The sequence below is a fragment of the Anabrus simplex genome, chromosome 4 (genome assembly GCF_040414725.1).
Source record: "Anabrus simplex isolate iqAnaSimp1 chromosome 4, ASM4041472v1, whole genome shotgun sequence".
Lineage (NCBI taxonomy): Eukaryota > Metazoa > Arthropoda > Insecta > Orthoptera > Tettigoniidae > Anabrus > Anabrus simplex.
The window spans coordinates 80,543,221-80,566,819 of NC_090268.1; the positions used below are offsets into that span (position 1 = coordinate 80,543,221).

A 23,599-nucleotide genomic window follows, 5' to 3' on the forward strand; every position below is an offset into this window, starting at 1 on the left:
AAGCCATCATCAGTACATACAAATCTTTTGTAACATTAAAATATGAAAATATAAAAACTTGCGTGAGAAAGTCTCTTCAGAAATATGTGCAAAATAGTAAAGTGAATACATGTTAATCAATACTTACTGCTGGATATGGAAATTCAAATCTAACATATGTGTCAACATCTTTGGGATTTGATACATTATAGTTGATACCCTGCACAATAGTTAATTCCAGATCATTGTCTCCAAGTTCTGTATTGCACCTAAATAGAAAAAACAAATACAATGTTAAACTTGGTATATGCCAGTTTGGAACCAATACTACAAAAGATTCTATACAGAGTATAAACATATAGTTTCCCTGCAAAAATTCACAAAACTCTGATGTACAGTAGATCATGCTGCTCATAAATTCATAAAAATATGACAAACTATGTCTTTCTTAACACCATTTGAAAAGGGATCGAAATATGAAAACTAAGAATGAAATAATACAAGACAAGGAAAGAGATGGAGAACATTGATTTACCAGATAAGAACACATACAAAGTATGCACCTATGCAATGATTCTTATCCCCTCCTTTGTTGGCAAAGGTGGTGATGTATATTACAGACCAACATAACATTCATTCTTCAGTGAACTATCCATCAATCTCTCTCTACTTCATTAACAAGTACTGATTTATTTGCATAATGCTTATCTTATAAGTTAAATCCTTTAGATACAAAAGTTGTTACTGTACTTACAGAACACATTTTCTTTATATTATCCAACACTAATTTCATACACAGAGGAAAAGTAATTCCTCATTCAAAGTCATGTTTCAGAAAGTATACTTGAGTAAGTCACTTAAGGCATATTTATTTATGGTCTTTCACTAAAAAAAAGAAAAGATGTATGATGTCAATATTGAATAGACTTGAAATAAATTATACCAAACAGCCTCTTTATAAATCAATCTTCGTACCGTAGTAACTTCTCTAATATCACAAGTTTCTTCTCCTCCTTTAGAAGAAAAATTAATTTATTAATTAATTAATTAATAATTTATTAATTAATTAGACGAAAGGATATTTGCTGACTTAAAAACATGTATATAAATTTTAACAAAGAGACTATACACAGAAAACATTTTAAATACCAGTACAACAGTAAAGCATTAAAATAATGATAACTGAAATACTGAGATATGTCCCCTTACAAAGGATTGAGATTTACATATTTCATGTTAAACTGATTAAAAATATCAATAAAAATTTTAAAATGTTGATGTAAAAATGGAATTTTCTCACCATAAAGAATTAGATTACAACTCTGAAACAATTCTGAAATTTTTTAAATTATTCAAAACATATTTTAAAATAAGGCATAGAATGAAGAACACAATCATGCTGATCATTATGTCACTGTAGCTTTTTGTAAGATGACTTTGATAGGAAAGTATTTATTTGAAACAACCAGAAGGAACTAATTTTTACCCCTTAAACAACATCTATTACTCTTATCATCTAAAGGAAAACTAAATGATGCTACACACTGAAGCTTGTCCTTTCCAGATGATGATGATGATGATTATGATGATGATGATGATGATGATGATACCTCTGAGCTACCTGACACCCAAAACAGTCAAAGAAGCATCATACAGCTGTTGACATCTCTTCACATATTTCTTTATTTCATACCATTTTCTTGTATTCTCTCGTAAAAGTTTACAACAATAACATCATACACATGAGGAAAAATAAGTCCTCAATCAAAGTCATGTTTCAGAAGACACTTAAGATATATTTATTAATGGACTTTCACTACAAAAGAAAGATGTCTGATGTCAATATTGACTAGACTGGAAATTACACCAATTAATACAATTGGGAGTTTTTCTTTTTTATCTAACTGTGTGTTGCTAGGACTTGTGGTGTGGATATCCAAACAGATTTGAGGTCAAAGTACTACTACTACTGAATTCTTCATACAAAAGTTCATGAACATAAAAGTTTGTAATGCATTCATACATAAGCATGTAAGAGATTTATGAAATTTGGTCTCCAAATACAAGTATCATTTTAACACATGGATTATAATTCTTATAATAAATAACTCACTAGTACTTACTGGACAATAGAGAAAGATTTTGTCTCGTAATGAAACTTAGGTAAAGGTTCACTCCTCCTGTGTGCACATCGCACAGCATTCAAATCCTTCTTTGCATGGAGTGCAAGCTGTTCAAAGCGGTTGGCACTAGCAACATCTCCTATCGCTTTGAAATGGTCTCTTGTGTTGAGACACATCTAACAAAGAAAACACAGTAAATGTAAGATTAAACTCAAATTAAAGAGTTTTAAAACTTCAAAACGGATTTTTAATGATGAATTGATTATAACAAGGAATGTTTACTTAAAAGCTATGAATAAATGCAATAAAATGCAGAACAGATTCTTAAAATGGAGTGTAAACAAGTTAAGGCAATTTCCTGAAATGGGACACCACTATTATCATCATGAATACCAGTCGAAGAAACATCATAGTCCCACTCTTAAAATGTTGACACTGAAAAGCAAAGCTTATAATTGAACAGACTTTACTGAGTCATTCTCTTTAGGTAAAATGTTCCAAACCAACCTTCATTTCATTCTCACATGTTCTTAAATTTATCCAGATTAAGTGAAACCATAAAGGTGGGTAAAACCAATCGATTTTCAACGCTTTTATTAAACTTTAATATGGTTCCAGTGTAAGGGACCCACACCAGGATTATTTCCTTCATGAACTGGAAAGGATCCAAAGGAAAGCGACACAATTTGTTCTGGATGATTTCCAACAAAAGAGCAGTATTATGAAAATGTTGAAAATTTGGGGTTGGAAAGAATTAGGAGTACTACTCAACTAAGTGGTATGATGCGAGCTGTCCACAGAGAGATGGTATGGAATGATGTTAATAGACGAATAAGTTTGAATGCAGTTTTTAAAAGTAGAATGTTCAAAAAAAAAACTATACAATAGGGATATGAAAACACTAGATACAATTTTTTCTGACATGAGGGCATTTTACAACGTGTACCCACGGGTACAGTGAAAACTACATCTACCATTTCTAAAGATGAGAGGAAAGTATTAAAAGGTGTGAAAAACACAAGAGAACAAATCTAAAAACCTTTTCTGCTGAGGCTTATAAAATAACAAGTACACTGAAAGGTATGAAAAACACCAAACAACAAATATGAAAACATATGCACAGGGGCCAATAAAATATGAAGATAAAGTTGTAAGTACAAATTGGGGCAAATATTAATTTATAGGAAGAAGATTTAGAGACTGGAATAATTTACTAAGGGAGATGTTTAAATGTCCAACTCCTTTGAAGTTACATACTAAAAGTCTAGAACGACTGATAGTGATCTGCCTTTACTCTGAGTGAGAAAGTTAGCGAGTATCTTCCTGAAACAAAATAGTATTCAAACTACAACAGCTGTAACCTTACTAAAATGTACAAGTAAATTTAGAATATCACCTTTGCTTGGTTAGAAAGGTCCTCCTCCAATTTTTCAAATATCTCAGCATCGCTCCCTGGAATGCAGTCTTCAATAGTGATAATATCAAAGTCTGACTCCAATATCACTTTGGTATCTGGTGGGACAGGAACCTGGAAAACAAAACAAAACAAAACTTCTTTAATTTGAATACTTTTTGTTGGTAATGCCTCCTATATATTTTTTTTTTTTTTTGTGAATATACTTACCGATGTCATATCTACTGGAAGACCACTGTGTGAAGCTTCAATGAGAGGATCAAATCCTTTAGCCAAGCGCAAATATTCCTTTGCCTGATTCAGCTCACCATTTTGTTTGGCCTTCAAAGCTGCTTCTTTGAACTCCCTTTGTCGAGCAATCAAGAAAGACAGTTGCTTTTCCTGGCGAGACTGAGGTGATTTTCGCACTAGAAAAGAATACTTCCTTCTTACTTTTATTAGCTCTCTTACTCTACAACAGAGAAAATATATACAGTAAAACCTCGTTAAGATGTTTCTGCAGGGCACAACAAAAATGAACCTGTTAAGTGAGAAAACATACTACTCAATGTTCGGGGGGAAAAAAAAAAGGAAAAAAAACTACACAATAGGGATATGGAAACATTAGATACAATTTTTTCTGACATGAGGGCATTTTACAACGTGTATCCGTGGGTACAGAGAAAACTACATCTACCATTTCTAAAGACGAGAGGAAAGTATTAAAAGGTGTGAAAAACACAAGAGAACAAATCTAAAAACCTTTTCTGCTGAGGCTTATAAAATAACAAGTACACTGAAAGGTATGAAAAACACCAAACAACAAATATGAAAACATATGCACAGGGGCCAATAAAAATATTCAAGTATTATTGCAGATCACACTCTTTCTAAAACAAAGGTTAGTAGAAGTCTTTTATTTCAGAGCAGTGGGTTATTAAACATTATTTTTTGGTCACACACTCAGACAATGAAAGCGAGGTTACACTCGACCATGTGTGACCGTTCCCTGAATGTAGGAATGACTAACTCCCATTTTGAAAAACTTCCACCAAGTCGAATGATCGAGTCGAAACTCGAACGCGTGAGTTCAACATTCGTGACCTCTGTGTGCTTGAAGATGCACATGCCAGTCCACTTTCTGAAAGATTTTAGTTTTGTCTTCATTAGTAAGGAATTTGATGACACTTTCCATATCCATAACTACGCTATCACAAGACAAATATGCACCACAATAGTCAATTTCACACGATTATGTTCCTAATCCAGATAAAGGCTACCGTATCATGCAACAAAATTTCTCTGTACCAATCAACACAAAATAAATTTTTAACTTCTGGATGGAATGCAAAATACAAGCATAAATAGGCTCACTTTTTCTGTAATCATACAACTGAGGCGACGGCTCTTACCCAAGTTGTAAATCACATTTCTTTCACAAGGGATGACAAATAACATTTTCAGGCCTAGGAAATAAGTGATCATACATGTAGTAAGCGGTAGAGAAAATTTGTGATGTGTTAGGTATGTTCATATGTTCACAATCCACATACAGGCGACCATATAACGTGACAAATTTATTCGCTACACTTCACTGTACCACTCAACACAAAATAAATTTCTAACTTCTCAATGGAATGTGAAATACTGTACAAGCACAAATAGACTCGCTGTGTTATTCAGCAATCTTGCTCCTAACCGGCAAACAAAACTGAACATTCCTGAGGCTAACGGCTTGCTCCCTGAACATGCAACTTATCCTATGAAGTTTAGGAATTTAAGGCCTTTTTCTGTAATCACACAACTGTGGCGACAGCCGATTTGAAAATCATGTTTGTTTCACAAGGGATGACAAATAACATTTTCAGGGCTACAAAAATGTGATCATGCTAAGCGGTAATAGCGAAAATTAATGATGCAATAAGTGAGGTATTTTTATATAGATTTAATATGATGAGAATCAGGACTTTGAATTTACAACGAGCTAAGCGGGAAAATGTGTTAATGAGGAACGCACTAACGAGGTTTCACTGTATATCAATTCAGGTAAAGAATTTATCCTTAACGTGAGGACCATTACAAAATTATACAGAAAGTCTTCTTAAAATTATGTAAATGAGATGAAAGAAGATGAAAAAAAGAACATAGATGTAAATATTTTGAGAAAATGTATTCTTCTATAGGATCTTATGGTTTAACTATTAGAAGAAGAATGCAACAATAGAGTTTAGTATGAAAACACTGAAACATCCATATACTCTTATCTGGTGCACCGCAGAACAGTAAATGGCATTGAGAAATTAATTCTCTAATCAAGGAAGATTTCTGTACTAACAAAAACTTAATTACATCAATATAACTGTTCCATTAGACTGGAAACTGAAAATATTACCTTCATTGCTGCAGGTTGTCACAGTCCTTAACTAAAATGGTTACTTAGTGAATTAATGTGTTTCACTATCAACTAAAATATAGCTACTCCAGTATACAGTTGAAACTGGTTAGGACGTCCCTCTTTAGCGCATTTCCCTGGTTATCACGTCATTATTTCTAAGTCCCATTTCATGTCCTATTAAATACATGCTAAAGAAACCTGGACAGCACATTTATGTTACTCTTTAGTACGTTCATAACTCCCATCATAAGGAATTTAAATTACCGTTCCAGGCCAAGTTGCGCGCACAACGCTCCAGCCACAGCTGGCATGCGTAAGGATTTGGCAGAGAACTTAATTTCACAGCCACAGACTACCCAGACAACATAGCGTGCTAGCATGTCAACCTACAGCTAGTTGCCTTGGTTACAGGTAGCGTCAGTCCCAGTCTTTGCTGTGGTTGATTGGATAGCGCAACAGTATCACGTCTGAGTGTTGTTTCTTAATCTAGGTGCTAAATTTTCATTCGTAAATGAATCATGTAACGTATTAAATTAGGCCAACTGTACATACGTACATAGCTGATGTGTAGCGCTTATCTTTACGGTGAATTAGGCCTATTGTACTTAAACATAGGACTAGTGGTTTGCAAGACATTAAGTTATGGAGAAGAAGATAGCTAGACAGTTTACCAACAAGGAAAATTTTAAGTTTATCAAGAAAGTGGATGCTAATCCACACATGAAATGTTTGCAAATTGCCCAAATGTTGGACATTCCTACGACAACTTTAAATACGATAGTAAGTAACCGCAAGAAGACTGAGGATGCTTGTCTGGCAGGAGGAAGCAGCCAAATGAAACGTGTCTGTAAAAGCCAGTTTTCAGCTTTAGAAGATGTTCTGGTGAACTAGTTCAAACAAGCTTGGGCTTCGAATATTCCTATTGATGGAACATTGATTCAGGCCAAGGCATCACATTTAGCTGCCATAATGGAATTCTGTAACTTCAAGGCGTCTAATGGATGGCTTGAAGGTTTAAAAAAAAAAGGAATGGGCTGGGTCAATTTCCCCACTGTGTGCCTCAACAATTAGCAGGAACTATCATATGTTTTCCACTGGTTACCACCCATATTGTTGCAGTTCTTCTTCCTGCTGGCCCACACACTCTTGGATTTCATTGTCATAATACGTTCTAAGATAAAATATCTATGATTAATCTCATACACAATGTGCAGTCAAAGGAGAATACTTTATAGTTTATTGCCCTAATTTATACTAGAAAGATTTTCTTTAAAGATTACAATTTTACAAAATACATGATAGAAAAATGATGCAAACTGCATATCACACAGAAATCCTTCACGCTGCCGCCCTCACCAAGGAAGATTCAAAGCCTTGGATAGAAAAAGCGCCATCATCTTAAAAGCGTCACCTCCACATCAAAAATACCTCAATGGTCACATACAGTTAAGATCCATGCATCCCTCTCATTAACTCTGAGGTACACTTCACAGCTTGTCCTTGCAGGAAGGAATATAGAGGAAATATAAAGCACAGTATAAAAACAGTGTTATCTTAATCAACCAGAGAAACCAGCTGTACCTGAGCAGGTGCTAATTCATCTGGACATGATATGTGAGGAGACTCCAACACCACTTTGAACACCACAACAACAAAAGCAGCCCAATGGTATATAAAATCTCCAACCAATATGATGGAGATAGAAAACTGAACAACTCAGCCAAAAATATATTTCTCATGAAAGACATACAAAGCAAGGAAGCAAGCTTGTTTCCACCTGTTTAAGTACAGTCAATCCTCTTACACTGTCAGTCAGTACTGTCCTAAGACAACCTACGATATCACAAGTAAAACGTAAATAATCCTCAAAAAATACAAATGATAATATTTGAGTTGATGTCAGTCATAAAATTCTACACTAGTACAACTCTCCACACTTGATCTAACTAAGCATGCATTTTATGAAATTGTTTCAGAAATCACAAATCATCAGTTTTAGAATGCCTTACATCATTTATTTCTTCTATCAATCTCTGCATCTTCATACACTGCCTTCTCAATATAGATAGGCTCTTGCCTAACCAACCCCAGTTTTTCTACTTCCATTTTTTCTCATTATGTTTATCCTGTTATGTCTTCACATCCAAGTTCCTACCTTTCTGTATATGACTGTCACTTATTAGTTCCCTTCCATTACTTATACTGACCTTCATGGATACTTCCCCCCCTTGTTGCTCGTCTTACATTCCTAGTCTTTCACTACCTGTATCTGCCCTAAATAATTTAGTCTTTGTCCACAATTTCCACACCAAGACTATCAAGACTGCTGATGTGATCAAATGACCCCTAAGCAAGTGCTATCGTTTGCCTCCTTGATGAAGCTCAGTACTAGAAGCAAGCTTGTCAGGGGCAGGGAAGAACTGGAATTGATGAAGAGAGAAGCTATTTGAAGAAGACATTGTACGAGATATCTAAGGAATACTTCCCAAATAAATTTTTAAAAGTTTATTACCATTTGTTTTCTCTGCAGATGGTTGTGCAGGCGATGACGGTGTTGCTGGAGTTTTGGGTGTTTGGGGTGACGTGGGTGTGGCCGGCGTGACAGGTATAGATGGAGATGGTCGAGGTGATGGAACAGGAGTAACAGGCGGCGCAGGAGCCACCGGTCTCGGAGAAGGTGCTGGAGCAGCAGGTATTGCAGCAGCTCCACCTTCAACAGGAATGGGCCCAAACCCTGAAACAGAAAATGATTAAAAATATATTAAACAGAGCATCCAAAAATTATACCGAGGTGTTTACCAGACAATCTTACTACCAAAATAACATAAGCATCATAATCATATATCATTATTCCAATTCAGTTCTTTTTATTTAACTGTTTTCATCTACCTTCCTCATCTCTGAAGTCACATTCAATATTTTCCTATTATTTCTTTATCCCAACCTGAGCTTCAAAATACTGGTATGTAGTTTAATTATACAGAATATCAACAAGGGCTATTTATGAGAGGTCAAGGACAAATCTGCACAATACTTATATCTGGGAAGGTAAAGAAGCAATGGTTTTCATAGAGTAATAGGTTTAGTATGGAATTTGAGTAAGATACCTTCAAATAGGATACAAACAGGAATTGCACCTATATCTATAACAAGGGAAAAAGAAGGACTGGAACAACTATCAAGGTATTTCTTTGATCAGTATACCAAGCAGTGTCCATATACTGTATGTTCAGTAAGTTCCAGAAATATTATTATTTAAAAGCATCTTTAATTTTGCAACTTCACTAAGATGCTATAACAAAATTAAACAACACTTAATCTTTTGCTGTTGCATTCTATATACAAATATCTTAGAAAATGTTGTTATCAAGGCTATAATGTGATGCGAGATGAGATGTATGAGATGCAAGAAATAAATCAACCTGAAATGAATCCCTCAAATATGCAACTTTGATTTATCAAACAACACCATTCTACCCAGCAGCTTCCTAACAATTCCAACAATATATAATACTGAATGCCCTTAGTATATAAAAATTCATCAAGAAGTGGAACTGGACTATAGTGGAAGACAAGAGAATAAGGAGACAGCAGATGCTCGGTGTTCATAAGAAAGAGAGTGCAAGATAACACTGAATTAATTGACAATGTGACAAACATACGAGGCATGTTTTTTAAGTAAGGGTCATTTGAAAATAACTACACAACGAAAGACTATTTTCAAACACCACACATTTTACATATTACACTTTATTTTTCAACATAGCCGCCAAGTTTGTTTAAACACTTTTCATACCTTACAACTAAGTTTTGAACACCCTCTTCATAGAAACTTGCTGCTTGCTCTGATAACCAAGAGTTATAGTAAACTGAAAATGTTAAGGATCCAACTTTTCAATACAATGACAATTCATTGATGTGAGTTAGATCACATGTCGTTTATACAAGATTGGTACTAGTTTCGACGCTCATTACGCGTCATCATCAGACAGTGAATCAATTGAGCAAAAAACAACTAATCAAAAAACAATGTAAAACACAAGACAAGCAACTGCAATGACAAATATTAAAATGTAACAAGAAACTGTGGTACAAGATGATGAGACTAAGGTGCATCTGACCATAGAGTAAAATTCTATAAAATCTGATATGGTACTCAGTTGTTAAGTCTCGATACACAAGAATATAGTCCAGCTTGAGGCGTATAGATCATAAAGTGTATCTTTAGACAAAAAGAAACTGCAAAACATGTGTTATCGGTGGGAAGAAGTAATCTTGTTCTCTTAATCTGTGGTATTCAACAGGCTTAACTCAGGTGGTACCGAAGCAAACAATGCGGTCGTGTGAAGATCTTAATTTGACCTAATGTTATGATTCCCAGTTCAATATGGAACCATGGAGACATGATGAAAAGATTGAAAGCCAAATTAGGCATGATAAAATTACATAAACGAAAAGAAAGTTAAGTGAAAAGAGGCGAGCGAACTCACCTTGAGCAACGTGTTGGCGGAGTTGTTGAAAGGAGTGGAGCTGGGCTACTGAAGAGTGCAATGGCAGAGGCCAAGTGACAGAGATAAAGGGAAAGTGAGGGAAGGGATGGGGGAGGGGAGGAGCCACAGCAGGGGAGTAGGGCTTCTTTTCAGGACGGTCAACATGTAGCAATCTTCTTTTATTCTATCAGTTCCTCTTGGATGCAATAGAGAACCACTCCCAAGTGGACTGCACTTATACAGACTTCTCAAAAACTTTTGACACTGTCGACCACGATATCTTGCTGCAAAAACTAACAGGCTACGGAATTAATGGGCCTCTCCTGTCATGGTTTGAATCATATCTTAAAAATCGCCTGCAGATTGTTAAAATAAGGAATCATTTTTCTGCACCTATTATTGTACCAGTGGAGTTCCTCAAGGGTCCCACCTTGTGCCCTTACTGTTTACTCTCTACATAAATGACATTAAAAATATACTTAAGAATTCTGAATTGCTTTTGAATCAATCAATCAATACTGATCTGCATTTAGGGCAGTCGCCCAGGTGGCAGATTCCCTATCTGTTGCTTTCCTAGCCTTTTCCGAAATGATTTCAAAGAAATTGGAAATTTATTGAACATCTCCCTTGGTAAGTTATTCCAATCCCTAACTCCCCTTCCTATAAATGAATATTTGCCCCAGTTTGTCCTCTTGAATTCCAACTTTATCTTCATATTGTGATCTTTCCTACTTTTATAGACGCCATTCAAACCTATTCGTCTACTAATGTCATTCCACGCCCTCTCTCCGCTGACAGCTCGGAACATACCACTTATTACATGTAATACTGTTGCAAATACTTCTAACTCATAATATTGCAAGCTATCTTTGTCACCGTCAAATGATTCCACTTTTATATGCTTTTTCAACTTGAATATCTGCAAGCTCACAATTTGCAACATTTGAACATCACTTCAAAATTTTGAGATGGTCCATAGTGATCCTATTTGAAACTGTTCTTCAACTTCTATTCACCAACTTCGTATCCTCAACGTGTTCTACAACTTCTCCATATGCATCTGACTTTCGTCTTTTATCTTCAAGATCATGATTAACTTCGGATCTCTCGACTAACTTTGACTTTTATTCTCTCTTCTTTACTTTGATTATATAAGATTTTTCGCCATCTTCTAATTATAACCGCCAGACTATCAACTTTACTTTTATGCAATCCTACTACTTGTTGTATAACAATCTGTTGTTTTATCCATTGTACTTATTTTAGCAGCCTTCTAATGTTAATTTTGTTAATACTTCCACTATTGTATCTCATCACATTGTATTTTCAAACCATCATTGTTATTTTTAATGTTATTTTACTTCAAATCTCTTCAAGATTTTAAAATTCATTTCATTACTACATGTTATTTAGACGCCTATTTTTAATTTAAGGTTAAGACTATGGCTGATGATGCCTTCAGGGAATGCGAAACATGTACCACTATTAGCTAACAAATTTATGTAAATCATCCAAGATTTTGTATTGATTAGGTGGTCTAATAAATAACTTAATGTTATTATTTCAATCACATACCACTTAGTCGAGCAGCTCTTCTTCTTTCTCTCAATTCTTCCCAACCCAAACATTGCAACATTTTTGTAACGCTACTCTTTTGTCGGAAATCACCCAGAACAAATCGAGCTGCTTTTCTTTGGATTTTTTCCAGTTCTTGAATCAGGTAATCCTGGTGAGGGTCCCATACACTGGAACCATACTCTAGTTGGGGTCTTACCAGAGACTTATATGCACTCTCCTTTACATCCTTACTACAACCCCTAAACACCCTCATAACCATGTGCAGAGATCGGTACCCTTTATTTACAATCCCATTTATGTGATTACCCCAGTGAAGATCTTTCCTTATATTAACACCTAGATACTTACAATGATCCCCAAAAGGAACTTTCACCCCATCAACGCAGTAATTAAAACTGAGAGGACTTTTCCTATTTGTAAAACTCACAACCTGACTTTTAGCCCCGTTTATCAACATACCATTGCCTGCTGTCCATCTCACAATATTTTCGAGGTCACGTTGCAGTTGCTCACAATCTTGTAACTTATTTATCACTCTATAGAGAATAACATCATCCGCAAAAAGCCTTACCTCCGATTCCACTCCTTTACTCATATCATTTATATATATAAGAAAACATAAAGGTCCGATAACACTGCCCTGAGGAACTCCCCTCTCAACTATTACAGGGTCAGACAAAGCTTCACCTACTCTAACTCTCTGAGATCTATTTTCTAGAAATATAGCAACCCATTCAGTCACTCTTTTGTCTAGTCCAATTGCACTCATTTTTGCCAGTAGTCTCCCATGATCCACCCTATCAAATGCTTTAGACATGTCAATCGCGATACAGTCCATTTGACCTCCAGAATCCAAGATATCTGCTATATCTTGCTGGAATCCTACAAGTTGAGCTTCAGTGGAATAACCTTTCCTAAAACCGAATTGCCTTCTATCGAACCAGTTATTAATTTCACAAACATGTCTAATATAATCAGAAAGAATGCCTTCCCAAAGCTTACATACAATGCATGTCAAACTTACTGGCCTGTAATTTTCAGCTTTATGTCTATCACCCTTTCCTTTATACACAGGGGCTACTATAGCAACTCTCCATTCATCTGGTATAGCTCCTTCGGCCAAACAATAATCAAATAAGTACTTCAGATATGGTACTACATTCCAACCCATTGTCTTTAGTATATCCCCAGAAATCTGATCAATTCCAGCCGCTTTTCTAGTTTTCAACTTTTGTATCTTATTGTAAATGTCATTGTTATCATACGTAAATTTTATTACTTCTTTGGCCTTAGTCTCTTCCTCTATCTCGACATTATCCTTGTAACCAACAATCTTTACATACTGCTGACTGAATACTTCTGCCTTTTGAAGATCCTCACATACACACTCCCCTTGTTCATTAATTATTCCTGGAATGTCCTTCTTGGAACCTGTTTCTGCCTTAAAATACCTGTACATACCCTTCCATTTTTCACTAAAATTTGTATGACTGCCAATTATGCTTGCCATCATGTTATCCTTAGCTGCCTTCTTTGCCAGATTCAATTTTCTAGTAAGTTCCTTCAATTTCTCCTTACTTCCACAGCCATTTCTAACTCTATTTCTTTCCAGTCTGCACCTCCTTCTTAGTCTCTTTATTTCTCTATTATAATAAGGTGGGTCTTTACCATTCCTTACCACCCTTAAAGGTACAAACCTGTTTTCGCATTCCTCAACAATTTCTTTAAACCCATCCCAGAGTCTGTTTACATTTTTATTTACCGTTTTCCACCGATCATAGTTACTTTTTAGAAACTGCCTCATACCTGCTTTATCAGCCATATGGTGCTGCCTAATAGTCCTACTTTTAAGACCTTCCTTTCTATCACATTTATTTTTAACTACCACAAAAACAGCTTCATGATCACTAATACCATCTATTACTTCAGTTTCCCTATAGAGCTCATCTGGTTTTATCAGCACCACATCCAAAATATTTTTCCCTCTGGTTGGTTCCATCACTTTCTGAATCAGCTGTCCTTCCCATATTAACTTATTTGCCATTTGTTGGTCATGCTTCCTGTCGTTCGCATTTCCTTCCCAATTGACATCTGGCAAATTCAGATCTCCCGCTACAATCACATTTCTTTCCATGTCGTTTCCCACATAGCTGACTATCCTATCAAATAATTCCGAATCCGCATCAGTGCTACCCTTTCCCGATCTGTACACTCCAAATATATCAAGTTGCCTATTATCTTTAGAAATGAGCCTTACACCTAGAATTTCATGTGTCTCATCTTTAACTTTTTCGTAGCTTACAAATTCTTCTTTCACCAGAATGAAAACTCCCCCTCCCACCTTTCCTATCCTATCTCTACGATACACACTCCAGTGCCGTGAGAAAATTTCTGCATCCATTATATCATTTCTCAGCCATGATTCAACTCCTATTACAATATCTGGTAAATATATATCTATTAAATTACTTAATTCTATTCCTTTCTTTACAATACTTCTACAGTTCAACACTAACAATTTTATGTCATCCCTACTTGATTTCCAGTTCCCTGTTCCCTTATCACCGCTCCCTAGGCCATCCCGTTTCCCTGAATGTACCTCCCTATTACCCTTCCAAACAAATTTCCTAACTTATATGTACCACTGCGGTTTAAATGAAGGCCATCCGAGCGCAGATCCCTTTCTCCTACCCACCCATTAGGATCTAGAAATTTCACTCCCAGTTTCCCACATACCCACTCCATAGTCTCATTTAAATCCCCAATCACCCTCCAGTCAGTATCCCTCCTACACAGTATTCCACTAATAACAATCTCCGCTTTCTTAAACTTCACCCGTGCTGCATTTACCAGATCCCACACATCTCCAACTATGTTGGTACTTATATCAGCTTGCCTTACGTTGTTGGTACCAACGTGAAACACTACCACCTTCTCCTTCCCCTCCTCCCTCTCTTCTACTTTCCTCAACATCTGCCTCAACCTAATTCCTGGATAACATTCTACCCTGGTTCCCTTTCCTCCACACACTTTCCCCACGTGTCTAACGATGGAATCCCCCATGACCAGAGCCTCAACCCTACCCACCTCATTTGATCCCCTCCCCTCCTGGTCAGCCCTATCTTTCCTGATAGCTGCAGAAGCTACTTCCTCCTCCCTTTTCTCCTTCCCATGACCCCGTTCCACCTGTCTTTTCCTATCCTCTACTCTACATTTCCCTTTCCTACCTTTTCCCTTCCTCCTACTTCCACGCTCTCAGCAACAGTTCCCTGCCCCTCATCTTCCCTCTGTTGTTCTACCTGGAGTGACTCGTACCGATTTCGCACAGACACCTGTCCTGAATTCTGATCCTGAATAGAGCCCTTGGCCTGCAATCTCCTTCCCCTTAGAACATTAGACCACCTGTCTTCTACAACTCCTCCTTCCCCTCCCTCTTGTACACCTACTGTAACCTGTACATTGTTTGAGGGAGTCCTATCTTCCTTCCCGTCTTCTGTGAGAATCCTAATTATCTCCCTCAAACTTTCCAACTCCTCCCTCATACCCCTCAATGCCTCACCACACCCACAATAAGTACACTCGCGCTCCTTAGCCATTCTTTACGGGGGGGAAAATTTTAAATTAAAAAAAAAAAAAACTTATTTGCAAAAAAATAAATGAACGGAGGGATATATTGTCTGGGATAGTACACAACAATAAGGTAATTAATATACGACTACACTACAATACTACTTAGTCGTGCTCTATTATTATTTTTTTAAATTTTTTTTATCCTACAACCCCTAACAGGATAAAAGCTGCTGTTAATTACTGAATATCGAAAGTAATACACAAGAACTACACAATTCCAAACAGCAATTAAGCCTATCCTAATTTCAACAATATTTTAGTAAGAGTTTCTACGGATACCTCTACCACACCAGTACTACACAAATATTTTACAATAATAAAATAAACACACTAAATTCTAATAGGATATTACTCGTATACTACTGTACAGTACACTACAGTAATTTTTAAACTACTTTCAGACGTATCCTAATTACGATACCGGTACCGTACCGTATGTCACTACTAAGCACAACAGAAATGAAATTTGCAAGAACTACTGTACTCAAAGATTACCAACGAAGCTAAATGCTTAGACAAATTATTATTAGTATTACGGTCTAATAGATATACACGAAAGATAACACACGAATATAGCACGCAAGATACGGTACTATCTAAATGTACTGTATCTATACTACAATGTATCTACACTACACTACACTGCGTTTGGTTAAATGCTTAAGTATCAAAAGGATTGCCGTACACGAAGAAAAACACGAATATAACTGGCAAGATACTATCTAATATATTATACCTTATCTTCACTACAATTCTACTGAAATGTGGTTATGTGATTATTACAGCTGGTGGATTACTATTATTTTCGCTACTCCACGGGACGGAGTAAAAAAAAAGTGTCCTTAATTAGGCCTACTGAAAAATACGAGGTTGTCTACAATAATTTCTCAAATATTTCTATCAAAACTACTACTACTACTCCAGGGACTTGAACTGCAATTACTGGGATATATGAACTTTATTATTATTAGCTAACCGCTCATAAATACTGAAAGATCGAGGGAGCGAAATATAAATTATGGATACTAACTACCTACTCAGAAGTACAAATGAATGGAATACAAGGTCAGCTGATTTTTATTTATATTTACTTGACTACACTACACCCTTTGTTCACGACTGTAGCCAACAATGCAATATTTGAATATGAGGAGCGACAATAATCAATAACAATACGACTGTTAACTATTACCGTGTAATCTCTTTAACTTCTTTTTAAATGGAAGTTTACAGGCGTATCGTGTTTTTTAATGTAGTAAATTATTACCTTCGCGATAGTTTGAACGTATATCTATACGAAATACTGGAGAAGTTGCTGTTTGTGATGATGCAAAAAAATTTATGCAAATTAATTGTCCGCTTGATTGTTTAAAACTTCAAGAAGATCTGGAAAAGTACTGTATTCAAAATGGATTGAAACTTAATCGTGAGAAATGTAAAATATCATTTTTTAAAAACAAGAAGAAAATATCATTTCAGTACAAATTTAGTAATAACATTCTAAATCCTGTTTCACAAGTTAATGACCTTGGTGTTTTATTCAGTTATAACCTATCGTTTAATGAACATATTGAAATAATTTGTAAGAAAGCATTTCAAAGACTGGGTAGCATTACTAGATATTCTAGAGAATTTTCAAACTTAGCTACCTATCGATTGCTGTATGTGTCTATAGTACGCCCTATACTACAATACTGTACACCTGTTTGGAACCCTTCTCATCAGACCTCTATCCATAGATTAAATTCAGTACAATATAAATTTCTTCGTTTACATTCATTTAGAGCAGGATTCTCATAAGATAATGTTGATTATACATCCCTACAACAGTCCTTAAATCTGCATAGCCTGTCACAACGCCGTGAAATATTGGATACACTCTTCATTTTTAAATTGCTTCATTCTTTGGTGAATTGTCCACAACTCCTTGCAAAACTTAACGTACATGTACCAGATAGACGCACAAGGTTCAAGAATACATTGTCTACAAATTGGCATAGAACTAACTAAGCATTCAATGGGCCAACTGAACGAATGTCAAGGTCTCTAAACAAAGTGGATATTGATATACAGTATTTAACTGCTCATTGTCAAAATTTAGAAATCACTTACATTATCTCCAGAACTGACTATTACATTAAAACCTCGTTAATTCGAAGTCGTTGGGACTCAAAAACTGGACTTCGAATTACGTGATTTTGAAATAACCGCCAATTCGCAATTCAGAAGTACCAACCCTTGCCGCGTTACAAAATATTCTAAGGCCCATTACTGCATGCAGTTAACCTTGATTCACAGTTTATACCTTTCAAATGCCATGAAAAAAGAACTATTTCAAAAATGTATCCAAGAAAGTGCATTTACTGTATTCAAATAATGCACTTGGATATCTCACAGGCAAACATAACCTCACGCAACGAAAGGAAGAAAAAAAAAAGCACGATTCAAAGACGAGGAGAAATCTATGCTGGCTACCATGTGCAAGTGTTTATTCACTGGATTACTATACTGTATGCATTTTAGATGCCTTGTATTTACACAAAAAGTACCCGATGCCCTTAAAATCAAATTTTCCTATGACTCTATCCTTGTACGATTTCCCGCCATGGCACTTCTCTCGTACTTCAGAAATGTAAACACTTGCCATGTCACGAAGTATTCTAAGACCCATTAATACATGCAATCACCTCGATACAGAGTTTAAACCTTTCAAATGCCATGGAAAACTATTTCCGAAATGTATCCAACAAGGCGCATTTACAATGTTCAAATAATGCACTTGGATAAATCACTGGCAAACATAACCTCACGCAACGAGAGAAAAAAAAAAATCACACAATTCAAAGACGAGGATAAATTGGTTCCCCTGTGCAAATGCATTACTTTTTGGATTTCTGTACTGTTTGCATTTTTAGATGCTTTGTACTGGCATGGAAAGTGCCCGACGCCCTTAAAATATTGTGGCTTATCGAACTTTCCCATGATGAGGGTATAAAGTTTCTCACTTCCATGTGCATTGCAACACACTACAATGACCCCCATCCCCCACCCTTGTACGATTCTCCAGCTGGCATTTTCTCCTTTAAAACCCTAAGACCATTTGGGCTTGCATTAAAATAAAGCAATGCAGTTTCATCAGCAATTACAATATTGTTTGGTGCCTACGAATTTATTATATGAGCCACGTTTTTCGTCAACTGTTCGCATCGCCAGTGTTCGCGGATTCTGTTTTTCCACACACTGCCTGTTGCGTAATATTACAGTGTTCCTTAAAAGGTTGCATACAAAAGAATTCCAATTTCATTCAACTTAGCAATCATGAAGCGCACTGTAGACCCACCGAAGTGAGTGTAAGTGTGGAAAGCTACCCCTCCACGTTCCAGAACACGCGTTCTATTATGAGGCGGATAAATTTTGAGTCGAAATTACTATGTAACATACTACTGTTTTAAAATGTAAAGGCAGTTTTGAATTAAAAGTCTGAATTTCGGTAATGGGGCCAACATTGTACTTCGAATTACGAATTATCCGTATTTCGAATTAAACAATTTAAATAACATGCAAAACTGTATCTCATGTTTCCGGGAACGAGAGCTTCTTCGAATTAGGCGGGATTTTGAATTAACCGATTTCAAATTATCGAGGTTCTACTGTACTTCCCTGTGCTTACTTGTAATATAACCTGTGTATATATCTGTACATATTTTTCTACTTATACTCCATTGAACTTTCTTTTTAGTGTGTTTTGTTTTGTTTATTCTTCCCTACTGTTATGTAAAATGGTATTACCTTTAATAAATTATTATTATTATTATTATTATTATTATTATTATTATTATTATTATTATTATTATTATTATTATTATTATTATTATTATTAGAGGATGAGAGGCAGTCAAGAGAATACCTCAGTCACAGCGGAGTACAAGTCAGCGAAGAAGGAACTCCGTAATGCAATCAGAAAAAGTAAAGCCAATAAATGGTGGGCACTGGCTAAAGAAGTAGAAGATGATCCATGGGGACAAGGTTATAAGATTGTAATGAAGAAACTAGGGACATTTTCAACCCCGAGTGCGGATCCGCAAACAATTAAACAAATTGTGGATACACTATTCCCAGACCATCCAGAGAGGATTGACTGTGATGACGAAAAAGAACTGGATGATATACCCCTCTTCACTGTAGAAGAGCTGAATAGAGCTATTAGCTCTCTTAGAAACAAGAAAACTCCAGGACCAGATGGTATACCTACAGAAGTGTTAAAGATAATAGCAGAACTATGTCCAGAACTGTTGCTGAATATGTACAATCATTGCCTGCAAACGGGCGTTTTTAGTCCCCGATGGAAAATGGCTCGTTTGGTTCTGATCAGCAAAGGAAAACTTGGCGGTTATAGACCTTTATGTATGCTGGACACAGCCGGAAAAGGCCTGGAGAAACTTCTGCAGTCCAGAATCCTCTCAGCAGTTCAACTAGCAGGGGATCTATCTGTTCGCCAACATGGATTTCGGAGAGGACACTCGACGCTAGATGCAGTGTGGGAGGTGGTGAATACAGCAGAAAGGGCACAAATGGGCAACCATCATTCCCGTAAATTGACACTTCTTGTGACCCTGGATGTGAAGAATGCCTTCAATTCGGCAAGATGGAGCGACATGTTGGTAGCTCTTGAGGAAACTTTCAAGCTACCACAATATCTTATGCGCATAATGAGAGATTACTTCAAAGATCGCACTCTGTTGTATGATACGGAAGATGGAGAAAAGACAAAACGCATGACGGCTGGTGCAGCGCAGGGATCGATCCTTGGTCCAGATCTTTGGAACATAATGTATGATGGCTTGTTACGTTTGGAGATGCCAGAGGACACGAAGCTTGTGGGCTATGCTGATGATGTGGCCGCCTTGATAGTAGCTCGTAATGTTGAAATGGCTCAAATCAAACTGAACCAGGTGATGCGGCGCATAAAAGAATGGATGATGAACCACAGTCTAACATTAGCCGAACTCAAAACGGAGATAGTTCTTCTGACGAGGAAAAGGATTGAAACTCTTGTACCAATAACTGTTGGAGAGTTAGTGATTGAAACATCTGCGAGCACAAAATATCTAGGAGTGACACTTGACTCCAAGCTCACATTCTGGAATCATATTCAGAGAGCGACAGACAAGGCAGTAAAATACTTGACTGCACTTAGCAGACTAATGGGAAATATTAAAGGTCTGAAATCCAGCAAACGATGTCTTCTCATGTCGACGGTTCAGTCAGTGCTCCTATATGGCTCTGAAATCTGGGCTGAATCCTTGAGATTCGCTTGGTATCGGAGAAGGATAGCTGCCGTACAACGGAGAGCGGCTTTACGTATTGCATGCGCATACCGCACGGTTTCCGAACCTGCAATCCTCACGGTGGCAGCAATAGCCCCAATAGACCTACCTGCATTGGAGCGACATGAAATCTGGCGTACCCAAGGAAAGCTGGGAAAGAAATTTGCAAAGAAGCGTGCCTTCAGTCAACGGATGAGGCGATGGCAACTCAGATGGGAAAGTGAGCCTCGAGGCAAATGGACCAAGCGACTGATACCACGCTTGGATATCTGGGTTGAAAGGGCCCATGGTGAAGTAAATTACTACCTCATGCAGCTTCTAACAGGGCATGGATATTTCCGGAAATTCCTGCATAAAGTGGGCAGAGCGAATGACGCAGCATGCATATACTGTGATGACATTGACGACGTATTTCACACCTTTTTTGTATGCGGCCATTGGACGATTCAGAGAAGATGTGTGGAAACTGAACTAGGAGAATTGACAGCAGATCGCGTGGCAGTGTACGTGGAGAACGTCCTTTGTCAGAAGAAGAAGGATTTGGAAGCATACGAACGTTCGTAAAGAAGAAATGAAGAAAGAAGACGTCTGAAAGACAAAGCACGATATCACCCTGAAGTAATGCGAGAGCGGTTCCGGGGTGATGATACACATTGTGGGAAAAGGGTGTGTGGTTTTTAGTGGGTAAGAATCCCACACACTTGTGGAGTGCGGACCCTTCACAAGTGTCTTTTGAAGATTTTCCACAATCCCTCGTAAAAAAATAAATATCATTATTATTATTATTATTATTATTATTATTATTATTATTATTATTATTATTATTATTATTATATCATCATTGCACCTTGAAGTACTGTTATGTGACAATGTTGAGGGGAGAAATACTGACCTGCAGCACATGCATCGCTTAGAATGAAAATTCGTTGATATAGTTCATGTAATACTGAACCTTAGATAACAAAAACTTTCTGGTCAGAGTTCTAAGCTGAAATATATCAAACAGTGGTTTATATAGGCGTAATGATGTGTATTGCATTTTTTACATGAAAACACCTACAGGAAGACATATCAAATTCCCTTGAGATTCATTAAAAAAGGGTTCTTACTGTATTTTCAAACATTGCCACAACAAACAATATTGATATTCTGCCTCTCATTTAAACTACTGTTTCTACAAGCCATACATAGAACAATATTTGCATTTTAAGTTGAAGTTACCTTACTGCAGTACAATAGAAACAAGTATATGAAATGGTTTTCACTAACTTATTCAAAACATCACGAGTTTCTTGCTGTTCTTTTTCTGTCACTGCAGAAGTGGATAGGACTACAGAAGATGGAGCAGGGAGTGAGGTAGGCACAGGACTACAGGATGGTACAGGAGAATCTGATGCAGTAGGAAGATGATCTTCAGTGGGAATAGGAGAAAACCCTGCAACAGTTACAAGTCTGATCACAAGAGATTCATAAATCTACAAAAATAATTATAACCAAGTCAATTTTCTAGCAAACATAAAATATATTGGAAGCAAAATCCTTCATTATTCTGCCTTTCCATTAAATTGTCAGATACTTGTATAGCTCTGTTGTTAAGCTTTCTTCTTTTCCCATCATTCTGCTCCTACAATGGAGATGGACAAGAACAATATTCATACATTCAATACGCTTCCACATCTTTTTCTTGGATTCAGATATTAATCTAAAACCCTAATATCATTACCCATATTAGCCCTTATATAGTTTCAACTGCACAAAATATACATATCAAACCCAAATGGAGGTAAATGTAGTGCCCAGTACCAAAGTAAAATATCCATAATAAAATGTGTAAATTACTTTTCAATGTTTTTCAACTATGTATTTTACTGGCAAACGTAGCCCAGTGCATTAAAGTAGTAACCAGTTTGGCTAGCATACATCAACCTGGTAGACAGGTGGGTAGGATTCACTCTCCATAAGAAGACATCTTCACTCCCGTCTAATGTATTTGAGATTTCCGTTGAAGCTGTATTCAATCACGTTCAAGAAATCATGTCCCGAGTGCACAATATCCGCTTACAAATGAGTTCCGCAGGTGGCTTCTGAATCTTACCTATTGAAGTAAGTTTGTGCATACTTTCCACCATCGAGCACTGATGGAGATTTTGCACAATGTCCTTGTATGGTTTATTTATCAAAACGTTCAAGGGATGAAGTACTGACATCAATCCACCAGGATCACTGCCAAACTGGTATTCATGGTTTCCACTAATTTCTTAGTGTCTTCCCTCAGGTAGCTATGCAAACTGTCCAACGCGAGGGGTCCTGGGAATGGAAGGAGAGACCCTGCTTGATTTCTCCAGACTGTTTGTATCCAATCTTGTAAGAGTGACATGGCCATCCACCCCTTTTCTTGGATACGAACATAGATCCCTCAAGGAAATATTACATTTGGCATGGTTTTTCATTTCAGAACAACGTAAGGTGCAAGCTTTCTGCCATCAGCTGTTACAGCAAGCATTGCACTTTCTGCTTCCAGTAGTACGGTATGTACGATAACACTCATTTGTACCTTTTTTATTGACTGTTCGACTTTGAGGCATATCAAAACTAATAGGCATCTGATCTACATTTCCTATTTGGGAAAGCAAATATTTCTTCACTTTCTGCTTCCCAATCATGCAGCAATGAAAATCAATGAC

The 23,599-nt window shown here is 36.7% G+C and overlaps 1 protein-coding gene across 2 annotated transcripts in view; it reads right to left on the reverse strand.

The window, feature by feature from the left end:
• The window catches only part of l(2)gd1 (lethal (2) giant discs 1), a 107,276-nt gene that overhangs the window by 44,614 nt on the left and 39,063 nt on the right, over nt 1-23,599 (reverse strand). For both annotated transcript variants that reach the window (XM_067145132.2, XM_067145131.2), the window contains exons 9-13: nt 8,403-8,624; nt 3,727-3,923; nt 3,499-3,630; nt 2,103-2,278; nt 128-248 (exon numbers count right to left, since the gene is read on the reverse strand). In XM_067145132.2, the coding sequence (XP_067001233.2) occupies nt 128-248; nt 2,103-2,278; nt 3,499-3,630; nt 3,727-3,923; nt 8,403-8,624 (848 nt within the window). The remainder of the gene's footprint in view (nt 1-127; nt 249-2,102; nt 2,279-3,498; nt 3,631-3,726; nt 3,924-8,402; nt 8,625-23,599) is intronic.